At 44.8% G+C, this 14,570-nt stretch overlaps 1 protein-coding gene across 1 annotated transcript in view; it reads left to right on the top strand.

Moving 5' to 3' along the window:
* The first annotated feature begins 8,420 nt into the window (after positions 1-8,420).
* The window catches only part of LOC140186981 (uncharacterized), a 46,323-nt gene continuing 40,173 nt past the window's right edge, over positions 8,421-14,570 (top strand). The window contains exons 1-2 of the mRNA XM_072241846.1: positions 8,421-8,489; positions 10,345-11,980. Coding sequence (XP_072097947.1) covers positions 10,727-11,980 — 1,254 coding nt within the window. The 5' untranslated portion in view covers positions 8,421-8,489; positions 10,345-10,726. The remainder of the gene's footprint in view (positions 8,490-10,344; positions 11,981-14,570) is intronic.

Raw genomic sequence — 14,570 nt, 5'->3', positions numbered from 1 at the left:
GTCTGTAACTAATGGTTGTGTTATGCAGTATACTGTGTATAATATATAGTATAGTATACTATATTATACTATATTATTATATTATATTATATATTATGGTATACTAAATTATACTATAGTATACTGTGGAAAATAGTTGAGTTGTATTCTATTGAGTTGGAGTTTATAACTGGAAGGAGGAGTGTGTATTTGATATTTCAATAATGTTTAGTAATCTTGTACATATATTGGTTGATTAAGCTTTCTTCTTCATTTATATAATTTAGTATGTTTACATATATATAAAAAATACATTAATTCCATACATCATCACACTACCACTTGATACAGTTGTGCCTAGCTTAAAGTAAACCCAAGCTACCCCTGTATTTTCGGACTCCTGTGAGTATGTAACAGTTATGTTCATGTTTCATGAGTGGTTGTGAATTCCGTACTCCAGTTAAGCGAATTTTAAGCCAAAGGTGAGAGGTGCAGTTTATTGAGTTGTGCTGGTTTATCAGCAGTTAACCAGCAGGGGGTGTCTAGAGGAGGATTATAACTCAGACCAGTACAGCTGCTCAGCATAATGCCAGATAAAAATAATTGTTTCAATCAATTCATATCCCTCCATTCCCTATTTATTCATTTTCCTCAAATAATTTACTCCAGCTTGGTGACTGTCCTAATTTAACCCATGTTCTTCCATGTGTGATTAAATCCTGCCCCCAGAATCCTCTCCAATAGCACACAAGTTCCCATAAGGATCCCACCAGACCTTGGTGATTGATACACTTTAATGATCTCCAAGAGATTCAAAGTTCAAAGTAAAAACTATTATCAGAATATGTCACAACATGTCACCACATACAACCCCGAGATTCTTTTTCCTGCAGGCAGACTCAGCAAACCTATCGAATAGTAACTGTAAACAGGATCAATGAAAGAGCAAGCACATTGAAGACACCAAACTGCACAAATGCTAATGTAAATAAACAGCAATAAATAAATGAGAGCATGAAATAACAAGATAAAGAGTCCTTAGAGTGAGATTATTGGATGTGGGAGCATCTCAATTGATGAGTGCAGTTATCCTCTCTTCCTCAAGAGGCTGATGGTTGAGGGGTAGTAACTGTTGTTGAATAAGTCCTGAGGCACTTGTACATTCTACCTGATGACAACAGCAAGAAAAGAGTATGACCTGGCTGATGAGGATCTTTGATAGTGGATTCACCTTTGTCTTGATCTTAAAATGTCCCAAAATATCAGAACACCCCACACTGATCTCTCTAATCCCTGTCCTACTCCTCTGACAAAATGGATGAAAAGTACTCGTTTAGTACTTTGCCAAAATCCCATGACTCCAGACATAAATTTCCTGCATGGTCCTACTCTCGCCATCATCATTCCCTTGTTTTTGATCTCAGTAAAACAAGAGGGCTTCGCTCACAGGGCTGTCTGCAGTTCCAGACAAGACAGGTTAACTGAGAGACAGAGAGAAATAACAACTGAGAGACGAGAGTGGGAGAGAACAAGACAGGGAAATAAGCATCAAGGGATGAAGGGACAGTGAGAAAGAGAAGTAGAGAGGTTGATACTTGAAGAGAATTAAAAAAAGAGAAATTAGTGCATTATGCTGAGTCCTGCACTTCACTGTGTTCATTTACTTTTTGTTGCGGTGCTCCCTTACCATCAGGTAACCAGCAGGGGGAGCCAAGTCAACCTAAGGTTGAATGCAAAATTTCTGCATCAGCAGATTTCCTGGTATAAGGGTGAACAGCATCTTCCTTTTCCTCCTGATCAGTTTTATTAAAGGGACCATTACTGAGTGCAAAAAAAACAGACTAATTAAAGAGAAAGAGGGGAAGTGGTAAGGTAGAGACTCATGGGATGGAGAAAAGCAGAACCACAGACAATAGAAATTGCTTTAGTTCCACCAACAGATTTCAAGGTAAATGTGCAAGTAGTGTGATTGAACAGCAGCTGGGACCCACTGAGAGCAAAGTGAAGACAGAGGTGGGTTTGAAAACGGCTGTGCTATCTTCACAGGAAGAGAAAGAGAATGGCATTCAAAGAGAACAGGCTTTCTGTGTAGCTTGGGGAGTGGAACAAGGCAAGTGAATTCCTGGAGTCTGACTTGGTGAGGAGATGTTGCTTTCCTGAGGTGAAGACAGTGCTGGAAGTGCAAACACTGAATGCTGCAGTGAATAAATGAAAGAATATAACTTTACTCAGAGAAAGAGGCTCCGAAGTAGGTCGTACACTCATTATCGTAGTCGCTCTGCGGAAAATGAAAGGTTAGTTGCTTGCTGAAGTTGCACAGAGGTTAAAGGAGTATGTGAACACATGGACATCAGAAATTTCACCCATGGAACCAGAAAGTGGGAGAATACTGAATGCAGACAAAATTATCAAAATTCTGCAACTGTGGAGAGTCGTAGCTGGGAAGCTTACAACCAGCTGAGAGGATCTGAAATCACAGCAACTCCTGGCATACAGGATCCTTTTGGCTCCAGACTGAATTGACACCATTGTTTTTGGTATTCTGGTTTCTGTCGTTTGACTTGAACACATAACCTCATGTCTCAGAGATGAGAGTGAAGATCAGCAAAGAAGGTTGTCACAAATTACAGGAGGATCTTGATTACCTCAGTAAGTGGGACAACCATCATCAAATGGCTTTCAATTCATCTCAGTGCAAAGTGTTGTACTGTGGATTCTGGTTAATTGGTTCACATCGGGACCAGATATTTTGGCTCAATTAAGCAGCTGCCCAATTAACCAAATTTTCATGGGAGTCACTAAAAATGTATAAAAATGAAAAAGTACTGTTTAACTAAGTAACAAGTGACATTGGCAGTGGCAAGAATTGAACATCAATCTGCCACTGTAAAACATTACACCCTAAGAACTCGTTGACACAACCTCTCCTTGTAACTCAAGCCCCTACTTCAGGCAACATCCTGGTAAATCTTCTATGTACTTGTTCTAGTTTAATAACCTCTTTCCTACAACAGGGTTGCCAAAACTGAACACAGTACAGCCTCATCAATCTCTTCTACAGTATAACTGCAACATAAATTCCCAGCTCCTGGACTCATTGCCCTGACTGATGAAAACCAACATGCCAAATGCCTTCTTTCCCACCCAATCTTCCTGTGAAGCTGTTTTCAGCAAACCATGCATTTGCACTCCTTGGTGTCCCTATACTGTAACACTCCACAGTGACCTAACATTCACTGTAAAAGTCCTACCTTTGTTTGATCTCTCAAAATGCAATATCTCACATTTATTTGGACTGAAAGCCATTGGCCAGTTCACAGCCCACATACCTCACTGATCAAGATCTTCATGTAATTTTCCATAGCTTTCTACCACACTACCTACTTTGGTATCATACCCAAATTTCCTAACCACCTGCCTTGTACATTCACATCCAAATTGCTTAGATAGATTACAAACTATTTGGTCCCAGCACTAACCCCGACCCCCTCCCCCACAACACGCCAGTAGACATTGGCTTCTGGACTATGAAATAAGCCTCAACAATCACACTCTTCCTCCTACATTGAAGCCAATTATGAATCCAATCCACCATCGCCCCAATCCCATGCTAGTTATTTATCCTGATCAGCCTGCCATAAAGGACCATGTCAAAAGTCTTGCTAAATTCCATATAGACATCATCTACTACCTTACCCTCATCTACCCTCTTGTTTATCTCCTCAAAGAACTCCACATATTTGTGAAATATGACTTCTCAGGTGTATTTAGTTTGAATGTTAAGATTTTGAGATAGATTGATTATTCATGGAGGGAGGAGAAGATGGCAGCGCGACGAAGCACACGCGGCCGTTCTGAATGATATCGTATGTGTTAACTAGGGGCCATGCACAATCCTGATTTGATGGAGACAGCCGTGAGAAGCACTGAGGAACACCTGGAGAAACTTCTGAAATGCTTGCTTCGCTGCCGCTGCTACTGTGCGATCGAGAATCTCCGGAGGGGAAGGCTCCAAATCCTTGGCTTTGCCTATCGCCTGTTGCTGGGGCCGGGGTCGAAGCGCTCGGCAGAGATGGTGATCGGTGCTTGGTGTCAGAGAGTTGGTCGGAGGCTCGGAGTTTTCGGACAGACTTGGAGTCGGACTGTGGTCGGATGCTTCCGGGATGCTGCATCGGCAAGTTTGCAGCGCTGGAGGTTTACCGTCTGCGTGAGATGATGGGACTTTCAAGAGACTTTGAGACTTTCTACCATGCCCATGGTCTGTTCTTGATCAAATTACGGCATTGCTTTGCACTGTTGTAACTATATGTTATAATTATGTGGTTTTTGTCAGTTTTTCAGTCGGTTTGTCTTGTGTTTCTGTGATATCATTCTGAAGAAACATTGTATCATTTCTTAATGCATGCATTACTAAATGACAATAAAAGAGGACTGTGTGTCCTCATAATCTAATCTAATCTAAATTGATATACATTCCGTGGCCACTATATTAGGTAACTATTTAAAGCATTTGCTGAGTATAGGCTTGTGGTCTTCTGCTGCTGTAGCCCATCCACTTCAAGGTTCGATGTGTTGTCTATTCAGAGATACTCTTCTGCACACAACTGTTGTAACACATGGTCACTTGAGTTACTGTCGCTTTCCTGTCAGCTTGAACCAGTCTGGCCATTCTCCTCTGACCTTTCTCATTAACAAGGCATGTACGCTCACAGAACTGCTGCTCACTGGATGTTTTTTCTGTTTGTTTTTTGCACCAAAGCCCCCACCAGCTCCCCCTCCCACATGTAAGCAGCGGCAAAGCAATGATCCCCCATACCCCACCAGCAAAAAAAGCATCAGCAGCACCCACCGAGCACTCAAGTATGCAACAAAGCATCAATAAAGACACAGTCCTGCAGTACTCCAAAGACTACTCATTCACCTGGTACTTCGACATACCACAGGCTGTCTCTCATTCTCTCTAATAAGGGAAAAAGAGATGTTCCCATTTCACAGCGAGAGGGGAGACATAACATGTGATATGAATGTAAGAAAGAACAAGCCAATGAGCAAAGAATTAAGTTGTACCACAGACAGAAAATTCATAAGGCAGGGAATGCAGGACTAAAGATGCTGTATGTAAATGCAAATTCCTGCCCTGAAATTCCTGCCCTGAAACTCCATCCCTGAAACTCCAGCCCTGAAACTCCAGCCCTGAAACTCCATCCCTGAAACTCCAGCCCTGAAAAAATACACTGAAACTCCTGCCCTGAATCTCCTGCCTTGAAATTCCTGCCCTGAAACTGCTGCCTTGAAACTCCTGCCCAGAATCTCGACCCCTTAACCTACTGCCCTGAAACTCGATTCCTGATTCTCTTACACTGAAGCAACTGTCCTGAAACTGCTGCCGTCAATCTCCTGCCTAGAAACTCTTGCACTGAATCTTGATCCCTGAAGCTCCTGCCCTGAAACGCCAGCCCTGAGACTCCTGCCCTGAATCTCCTGCCCTGAAAGTCCTGCACTGAATCTCCTGTCCTGAAACTCCTGCCCTGAATCCCCTGCCTTGAAATTCCTGCGCAGAAACTCCTGCCCTGAAACTCCTGCCCTAAACTCCTGCACTGAGACTCCTGCCCTGAAACTCCTGCCTTGAGACTCCTGCGCAGAAACTCCTGCCCTGAAACTCCTGCGCTAAACTCCTGCCCTGAGACTCCTGCCCTGAAACTCTTGCCCTGAGACTCCTGCCCTGAATGTCCTGCCCTGAATGTCCTGTCCTGCATGTCCTGCCCTGAATATCCTGCCTGGAGTTTCCTGCCCGGAGTTTCCTGCGCTGAATGTCCTGCGCTGAATGTCCTGCCCTGAATGTCCTGCACTGAAACTCCTGCCATGAAACTCCTGCCCTGAATCTAGACCCCTGATTTCCTGCCCTGAAACTCGACCCCTGAAACCCCTTCCCTGGGAATCCACTCCTGAAACTCAACCACTGAAACTGCTGCCCTGAAACTCTTGCCCTGAAACTGCTGCCCTGAATCTCCTGCCCTGAAACTCGACCCCTGAAACTCCTGCCCTGGGAATCCACACCGGAAACTCGACCCCTGAATCTCCTGCCCTGATACTCCTGCCCTGAAGCTCCTGCTCTGAAACCGCTGCCCTGAAACTCCTGCCCTGAGACTCCTGCCCTGAGACTCCTGCCTTGAGACTCCTGCCCTGAATCTCCATTGCTTGAATCTCCTGCCATGAATCTCCTGCCCCGAATCTCCTGCTCTGAATCTCCTGCTCTGAATCTCCTGCCCTGAAACTCCTGCCCTGGGAATCCACACCCAAAACTCGACCACTGAAACTGCTGCCCTGAAACTGCAGAGATGGTGCTCAGTGCTCGGTATCGGAGGGCTGGTCGGAGGTTCGAAGTTTTTGGATGGACTCAGAGGCGGCTGTGGTCTGGTGCTTCCAGGGTGCTGCATCGGCAAGTTTGCAGCACTGGAGGTTCATGGCAGGGAGAGTTTTTCTTCCTTCTACCGTCTGCATGAGATGATGGAGCTTTCGGGACTTCGAGACTTTTTTTTACCGTGCCCATGGTCTGCTCTTTATCAAATTATGGTATTGCTTTGCACTGTTGTAACTATATGTTATAATTATGTGTTTTTTGTCAGTTTTAGTCTTGGTCTGTCTTGTGTTTCTGTGATATACTGGAGGAACATTGTATCATTTCTTAATGCATGCATTACTAAATAACAATAAACGAGGACTGAGCATCCTCATAATCTAGCACCTAGTCATGTTACTGTTGATGTGTCCCAGTGCACATATACATCCATCAACCTTAACTTTAGTTGTATTCCTAGCATCCAAGAGCTCACACACCCCAACGTACTCTAACTACATCCTGGCAAACCCTGGACACTCCCCCCACAAACCAGCTGACATGTGTAAGGAGGAGGCAGATTCAATATAGGCAAGAGTTGAACCTGGTTAATGAAGACGTGGGCCAGATCAAAATGGCAGGGTTGCGTGACACCGAATCTCGAGTGACAAGATCAAGAAATACAAGAGGGATGACTTTCCCACTGCCCACATAATTGCATCCTAACCCTAACTCTAATCTCCCCCAGCCCCACATATACATCCCCCAACTTTACCCTTAACCCTCATCCTAACATTGAAAGGCCTGGACACCCCTACTACCTGGGCCACACCCCGCCTAACCCTGGCCACTCCGCCCACAAACCAGCTGACATGTGTAAGGAGGAGGAAGTTTCAATAAGTGCAAGTGCTGGAACTGGTTATTGAAGGAGTTGGCCAGATCAACGTGGCAGGGTTGCCAGACACTGAATCTCGAGTGATGAGATCAAGAAGCAGAAAGCCGCTGATCTTCCTAACCTCCAATGTTACTCTTATCATTTCTATTTTTTCAAGAATCAACACCATGCACAGTATTCCAGGTGTGGCCTCTCAGTGCAGGCAGGATGTCAGATATGGCAGTGGAATGTTCCTCCCATAGGATAGAAGCATAGAAACATAGAATACCTACAGCACAATGCAGGCCCATCGGCCCACAAAGCTGTGCCAAACATGTCCCTACCTTAGAAATTACGTAGGGTTACCCATAGCCCTATATGTTTCTAAGCTCCATGTACCTACCCAGAAGTCTCTTAAAAGATCCTACCATATCCACCTCCACCACTGTTGCCAAAAGCCCATTCCATGTACTCACCATGCTCTGCATAAAAATCTTACCCCTGATATCTCCTCTGTACCTACTTCCAAGCACTTTAAAATTGTGCCCTCTCGTGCTAACCATTTCAGCCCTGGGAAAAAGCCTCTCACTATCCACACGATCAATGGATGTGGGAATTCATGGAACCTGATAGTCTCCCTGATGTGCAGCCAACTCCAGCTCCTGAAAGACCGCATTAAGGAGCTGAAGTTGAATGAACTAAGGATCACCCTGGAGGCAGAACAATTGATAGATACTACTTTTGAGCAGGTGGTTTCACCCAGAGTGCAGAATTCGGGCGTAGAGAGGTGAACACCGAGGGAGGTAAATGGATAAAGAAGGATACTGTAGGATCTTTTAAGAGACTCTTAGATAGGTACATGAGCTTACATAAATAGAGGTCTATGCACTAGGGAAATTCTAGGCAGTTTTTAGAATAGGTTACATGGTCGGCACAACGTTGTGGGCCGAAGGGCCTGTAATGCCCTGTAGATTTCTATGTTTCTTTGTTTCTATATAATGGGACTGAAGTTTAATATTGTGGATCTAAAACAGATAAAGGAATTAAAGACCCGAAAAAGTATTTATTGTCCTACGTGTGTATTTTTCCCAGGCTACAAAAAATTGTTTTCTTATCACGTGGCGTGGGAGAGATGCTGAGATATTCTTACAATGGCACCCTGCTTACCCAGAAACCTCCGCGCAACAGAATTCGCCGTCAGTGACCCTGCGATCAAATGCGCAGGCGTAAGGGTCGCAGACAATTCCGGAAATGGCGCGTGCGCTCAGTGGACGAAAGATTCCGGAGGCTTGGCGGCAGGTAGGAGCGGGGTACCGGGCAGGGCTTTCGTTCGCACACGGTCTGAGGGACCATTGTGGTGAGCTCCGGACACACCGCGGTCCCGCACAGGCCCGTTCCATCAGCCCCACGATCCGTTCCCTGGGCCCCGAGGGGCTTTCGGCTGATGAGCGAAGGCGGGGGGAGTGGGAGCTGATGGATCTCTCAGACGAAAATTATTTTAAAATTGCTCATGTGTTCTTTCCTGGTTCATCTCAGTGTATTTCATATATACTCACAAACAAAAGGGGACGACACGCGTGTTTAAAGCCACAAGAAAACACTCTATTAGAACTCAAGTCAAATTTATTTATATAGCCCATTTAAAAACAACCCACGTTGACCAAAATGCTGTACAGATAGCTAAAATCAAAAATACAAAAAACACAGACATAGCCAACAAGGCAAACAGTTTATAGGAACAAAAGAAACAACACAAGGGCCTAGACACCAGCCAAAAATCAGCCACATCAGGAGGATTCAAACGCTAGTGAATAAAAGTAAGTTTTGAGCCTGGTTTTGAAAGAGTCGATGGAGGGTAAGTGCAATAGAAAGGTAAAATCAAATCTCTACAGCACTGAGTAGTACCAGTACTGAAGTCAAACTAATACTTATCCTGTAAATGAGCTGATCTGCAGAATGCTTCTACACAGCCTTTCCTCTCTTTCTCTGTATCTAACTTCGATTCGCATATTCTGACTCTTTGACGTTCTGTTCCCTGTCTTATCACCAGTCACCAGCAATGACCTAGCCAAGGACAAAACTCTCTCCCCTTGTACCAAGGTGCCTTTTATACCCTTCAAAACCCCTCCCACAGGAACTTTTCCATTTATTTAGTCATAAAAAAGTACAGCACCGAAACAGGCCACTCGGCCCATTTAGTCCATGCCAAAATATTTAAACTGCCTATTCCCCATCAACCTGCGCCAGGACCATAGCCATCCATACCCTCACCATCCATGTACCTACACAAACTTCTCTTAAACATTGAAATCAAGTTTGCATGCACCACTTATGCTGGCAGCTCGTTCCACACTCTCGCAACCCTCTGAGAGAAGAAGTTTCCCCTCCTGTTACCCTTAACAGCTTTCGCCCCGAACCTATGACCTCTAATTATAGTCCACTCAACTGCCGTGGAGTTTACCCTATTACCCCATCTATACTCCTCATAATATTGTATACCTTGATCACATCTCTTCTCAATCTTCTACATTTGAAGGAATAAAGTCCTAACATATTCAATTTTTCCTTGTATCTATGTCCTTCAGACCCAGCCACATCCTTGTAAATTTTCTCTGTAGTCTTTTAACCTTATTTATATCTTTCATGTAGGTAAGTGACCAAAACTGCAACAATATTCCAAATTAGGCCTCACCAATGTCTTAAACAACTTTGACATAACATCCCATCTCCTGTACGCAACACATTGATTTATGAAGGCCAATGTGCCAAAAGCTTTCTTTATGACCCTTACTGCCTGTGTTGCCACTTTCAATGAATTATGGACCTGATTTCCACGATTCCTTTGTTCCACCACACTCCTCAGTGCCCTACTGTATAAGACCTAACTTTGTAGGGAACTGTGGATAATACTAATGGCGAGAGTCAAACTGAGTCAAGTCAAAGGTTAAAAACAGGCAGAAATGGGCAAATCTGATACAGGCAGGAAGATTGTCGGAGAATTTGATGGTCATTCCAGATGCCTGAACCGTACCCAGTTAGAAGATGAGAAGTTGTCCCTCCAACTTGTGGTGAATCTCACTGTAGCAGTGTGATGTCAGAGCTCAGCACAGAGTGCCGTCCTTCACCCATTGATGTCTTTTGTAATTTTTTTTAGGGATTAGAAATGGCATATATGTGAACAGGAATCTCAGACACAACAACACATCAGTTCTGCTGTGTCAACACAGATATTTAAGGAGTGACCCCATATTTCCTTTCCAACACCAAAATATTCATTGTTGATCATAGGAGATGAAGTATCTCATTCCAGCTAGAAACTTGCTTTGTGTCTGAAATGAAGATTTCTGTTGTAACTCAGTGAAATCCATTGGAACAGGAGTACTGAGAACACACCAGATTTATTCACTGGAGATCAGTTCTTCAACTGCATTGATTGTGCAAGGGATTCACTACATCTTACATTTGACTTTCTGAATTGATAGAGAACTGTGAGTAGGGATTCACTCACTCACCTACAGACACACCCTCGAGTTCACATGGAGGAGAGGCTGTTCACCTGTTCTGTGTGTGGGAAGAGGTTCACTCAGTCAGTTGACCTACTGGCTCACCAGCATGTTCACACTGGTGAGACCCTGTTTACCTGTTCAGATAGCGGGATGGGATTCACTCAGTCATCCGACGTGCAGAAACACCAGCCCATTCACACTGGAGAGAGGCCATTCACCTGCTCAGACTGTGGGAAGGGATTCACTCAGTCATCTCATCTGAAGGTACACCAGCGCGTTCACACTGGAGAGAGACCATTCACCTGTTCTGACTGTGGGAAGGGATTTACTCAGTCATCTCATCTGAAGGTACACCAACGCGATCACACTGGGGAGAAGCCGTTCACCTGCTCAGACTGTGGGAAGGGATTCACTCAGTCATCTCACGTGAAGGTACATCAGCGAGTTCACACTGGGGAGAAACCGTTCACCTGTTCGGATTGTGGGAAGGGATTCACTCAGTCGGCTGATCTACTGGCACACCAACGCGTTCACACTGGTGAGAGACCGTTCACCTGCTCAGATTGTGGGAAGGGATTCACTCACTCTTCCAACCTACAGAGACACCAACGAGTTCACACTGAGGAGAGGCCATTCACCTGTTCTGTGTGTGGGAAGGGGTTTACTCGGGCATCCAGCCTACAGACACACCAGTCAGTTCACACTGGGGAGAGGCCATTCACCTGCTCAGACTGTGGGAAGGGATTCACTCGGTCATCTTATCTGAAGGCACACCAGTCAGTTCACACTGGGGAGAGGCCATTCACCTGCTCAGACTGTGGGAAGGGATTCACTCGGTCATCTGATCTGAAGGTACATCAGCGATTTCACACCGGTGAGAGGCCTTTCACCTGCTCAGATTGTGGGAAAGGATTTACTCGATCATCTGACCTACTGTCACACCTGCGAGTTCACACTGGGGAGAGGCCATTCACCTGTTCTGTGTGTGGGAAAGGATTCACTCAGTCATCTGACCTGAAAATACATCAGCGAGTTCACACTGAAGAGAGGCCATTCACCTGCTCCAATTGTGGGAAAGGATTTACTCGGTCATATGACCTACTGGCACATCAGCGAGTTCACACTGGGGAGAGGCCATTCACCTGTTCTGTGTGTGGGAAGGGATTCACTCGGTCATCCGGCCTACAGACACACCAGTCAGTTCACACTGGGGAGAAACCGTTCACCTGCTCAGACTGTGGGGAAGGATTTACCCAGTTATCTCTTCTGAAGGTACACCAGAGAGTTCACACTGGCGATTAAACATTCACACTCTCAGACTGAGGGAAGGGATGCACTCGGTCATCTCAACGGAAGGTGCATCAATGAGGAGAAGCTATTCACCTACTCAGAATGAAGAATGGGATTTACTTGGTCATCTGACCTACAGACACACCAGTCAGTTCACAGTATGGAGAGGCTGTTCACCTGCTCAGACTATGGGGAGGGATTCATTCAGTCATCTCATGTGAAAGTACATCAGTAAGTTCGCACTGGGGAGAAGTTGTTCATCTGCTCAGATTGTGCAAAGGTAGTCACTCAAGTCATACATCAGTGAGTTCACACTGGGATGAGGCCATTCACCTGCTCAGACTTTGGGAAGGAATTCACTTAATCCACTGACCTATTGGCACATAGTCAGCTTGCACTGTGGAAAGGCCATCTTGCTACTCTGATTGTGGGAAGGGATTCAGTTTGTCGTCTCAATTGAAGGTACATCAGTGAATTCACTAGGCATTTACCTGCTCTGAATGTGGGAAGGAATTACTCAGTCATCCAAGCTTGTGGTGCACAAGCCTCTAATGGCTGTACAATGTATTATTCTGGTGATTTCTTTGAACTGCATTAATTAAGTGCTTTCTCATTGATTAATTTTTGCTGCAGTATTGGCTAAGTACTTTCTAATTATCTATAGAACTGAATGATTTTTTTTTAATCTATGGGTATAGAAGTAGCTGTTTTATGTCTTTAGTTTCTTTCTCCAAGTAGTAGACCCCTGTCACTGTTCTGTTCCTGTTCGATCAACTTTGAATAAAATGATCATGAAGCAACGAGTTTTATGCCTCATTCTTGACTTCTAAAAGAACCTCAGATTCAAACACCAAAATCCCTCAATTTTGTTAAGATTTTTGAAATATACCATCTATGTTGAAGCTACTGAAACATGGCTCATAGAAGATATTGTGAAAGTCTGCGATAAGACCCAGGTGATGGCTTCTGTGGGTTCGATATAAGACCAGGTGGTCACTTGGATTGAATGTGTGAGCAATTGAAAGAGTTTCCGAGGTGAGAAAGGTTAGGGTTAGAGTTTAATGTCACCTCCTCCCCCTCTCCCAGTTATATCTACCATCTTGTACGTCTTCCTTACCTTGACTCTAGCCCTAACTCTAAAGAAATGGAATAAACTACAAAAACAGCAAGATAGAGACAGTAAAAAAAAGTCTAAAGTGTAAATCTTCGCTTCAACTGAACAAGTGAAAGAACAAGACGGTAATTCAGTCGAAGTCACACATACAAGATGTTGGAGGAACTTGTGTTTGTGTGTGTTATTTGGCATTTCTAACACTCACAGAATTTCTTTTGTCTTTAATTTACTCAATGTACTTTGCTCGGAGCTCAGAAACAAACTGAAACAATGTCAGAAAACACAGGGGTGACTTCCAGTGGGCAGTTCTGCTGGTGACACTGCTGGGTCACCACTGCTGATGTTCCACCCACAGAAGCACTACATCTCAAGCTCCACCTTAACAGACTCCCTATTCAGCTCCACCATGCCAACTCTGGAGAATTACATCAAACGGTCGTGGAGACAGCGACACCATCCGAATTCCTGAGAATTATAAACATGAGAAAATCTGCAGATGCTGCAAATCCAAAGCAACACACACAAGATGCTGGAGGAATGCAGCAGGCCAGGCAGCATCTACGGAAAAGAATAAATAGTTAACATTTTGGGCTGAGACCCTTCATCAGGACTGGAAAGAAAGCAGAGAAGTCAGAGGTAACAAGGTGAGGAGAGGAGAGGAAGAAGTACAAGGTGGTAGGTGAAACTGGGCAGGGGAGAGGCGATGTAAAGAGCTGGGAAGTTGATTGGTGAAAGAAATAAAGGGATGGAGGAGAGAGAATAGATCAGCCATGATAAAATGGCAGAGTAGACTCAATGAGCCAAATGGCTTAATTCTGCTCTTCTACCTTATGGTCTTGTGGAATGGGAATGATGAAGGAGAAGGGGGCAATTACCGAAAGTTCAAGAAATTGATGTTCATGCCATCAGGTTGGCAGCTACCCAGTTGGAATATAAGTTGTTGCTCCTTAACCTGAGTGTGCCCTCCTTGCAGCAGTAAAAGAGGCCATGGAATGACATGTTGTAATGGGAATGGTAAGTAATATTGAAATGGGTGACCACCAAGAGAGCCAGCATTTCGAAGTGGATCGAGTGAAGGTGCTCGGTGAAGTGGTCTTCCTATTCACGTCGGGTCTCACTGATATACAGGACGCCACACCAGAAGCACCAGATACAGTAGGTGACCCCAATAGACCCACCGACCAAGTGTTGCCTCAACTGGAAGGACTGTTTGCTGCCCTGGACGGTAGTGAGGGAGGAGGTGTAAGGATAAGTATCAGTGGGGAGAGACATGTGGACAAGGGAGTCATGTAGGGAATAATCCCTGTGGAAAGTTGGGGGGGGGGAATGTGCTTGGTGGGAACCTGTTGAAGATAGCAGAAGTTACGGAGGATTATGTGTTGGACATGTCGGCTGGTGGGGTGATAGGTGAGGACAAGAGGAACGCTATCCCTGGTGTGATGGCGGGAGGATGGGGTGAGGGCAGACGTG

The sequence above is a fragment of the Mobula birostris genome, chromosome 23 (genome assembly GCF_030028105.1).
Source record: "Mobula birostris isolate sMobBir1 chromosome 23, sMobBir1.hap1, whole genome shotgun sequence".
Lineage (NCBI taxonomy): Eukaryota > Metazoa > Chordata > Chondrichthyes > Myliobatiformes > Myliobatidae > Mobula > Mobula birostris.
This window is presented reverse-complemented; position numbering and strand designations above follow the sequence as displayed.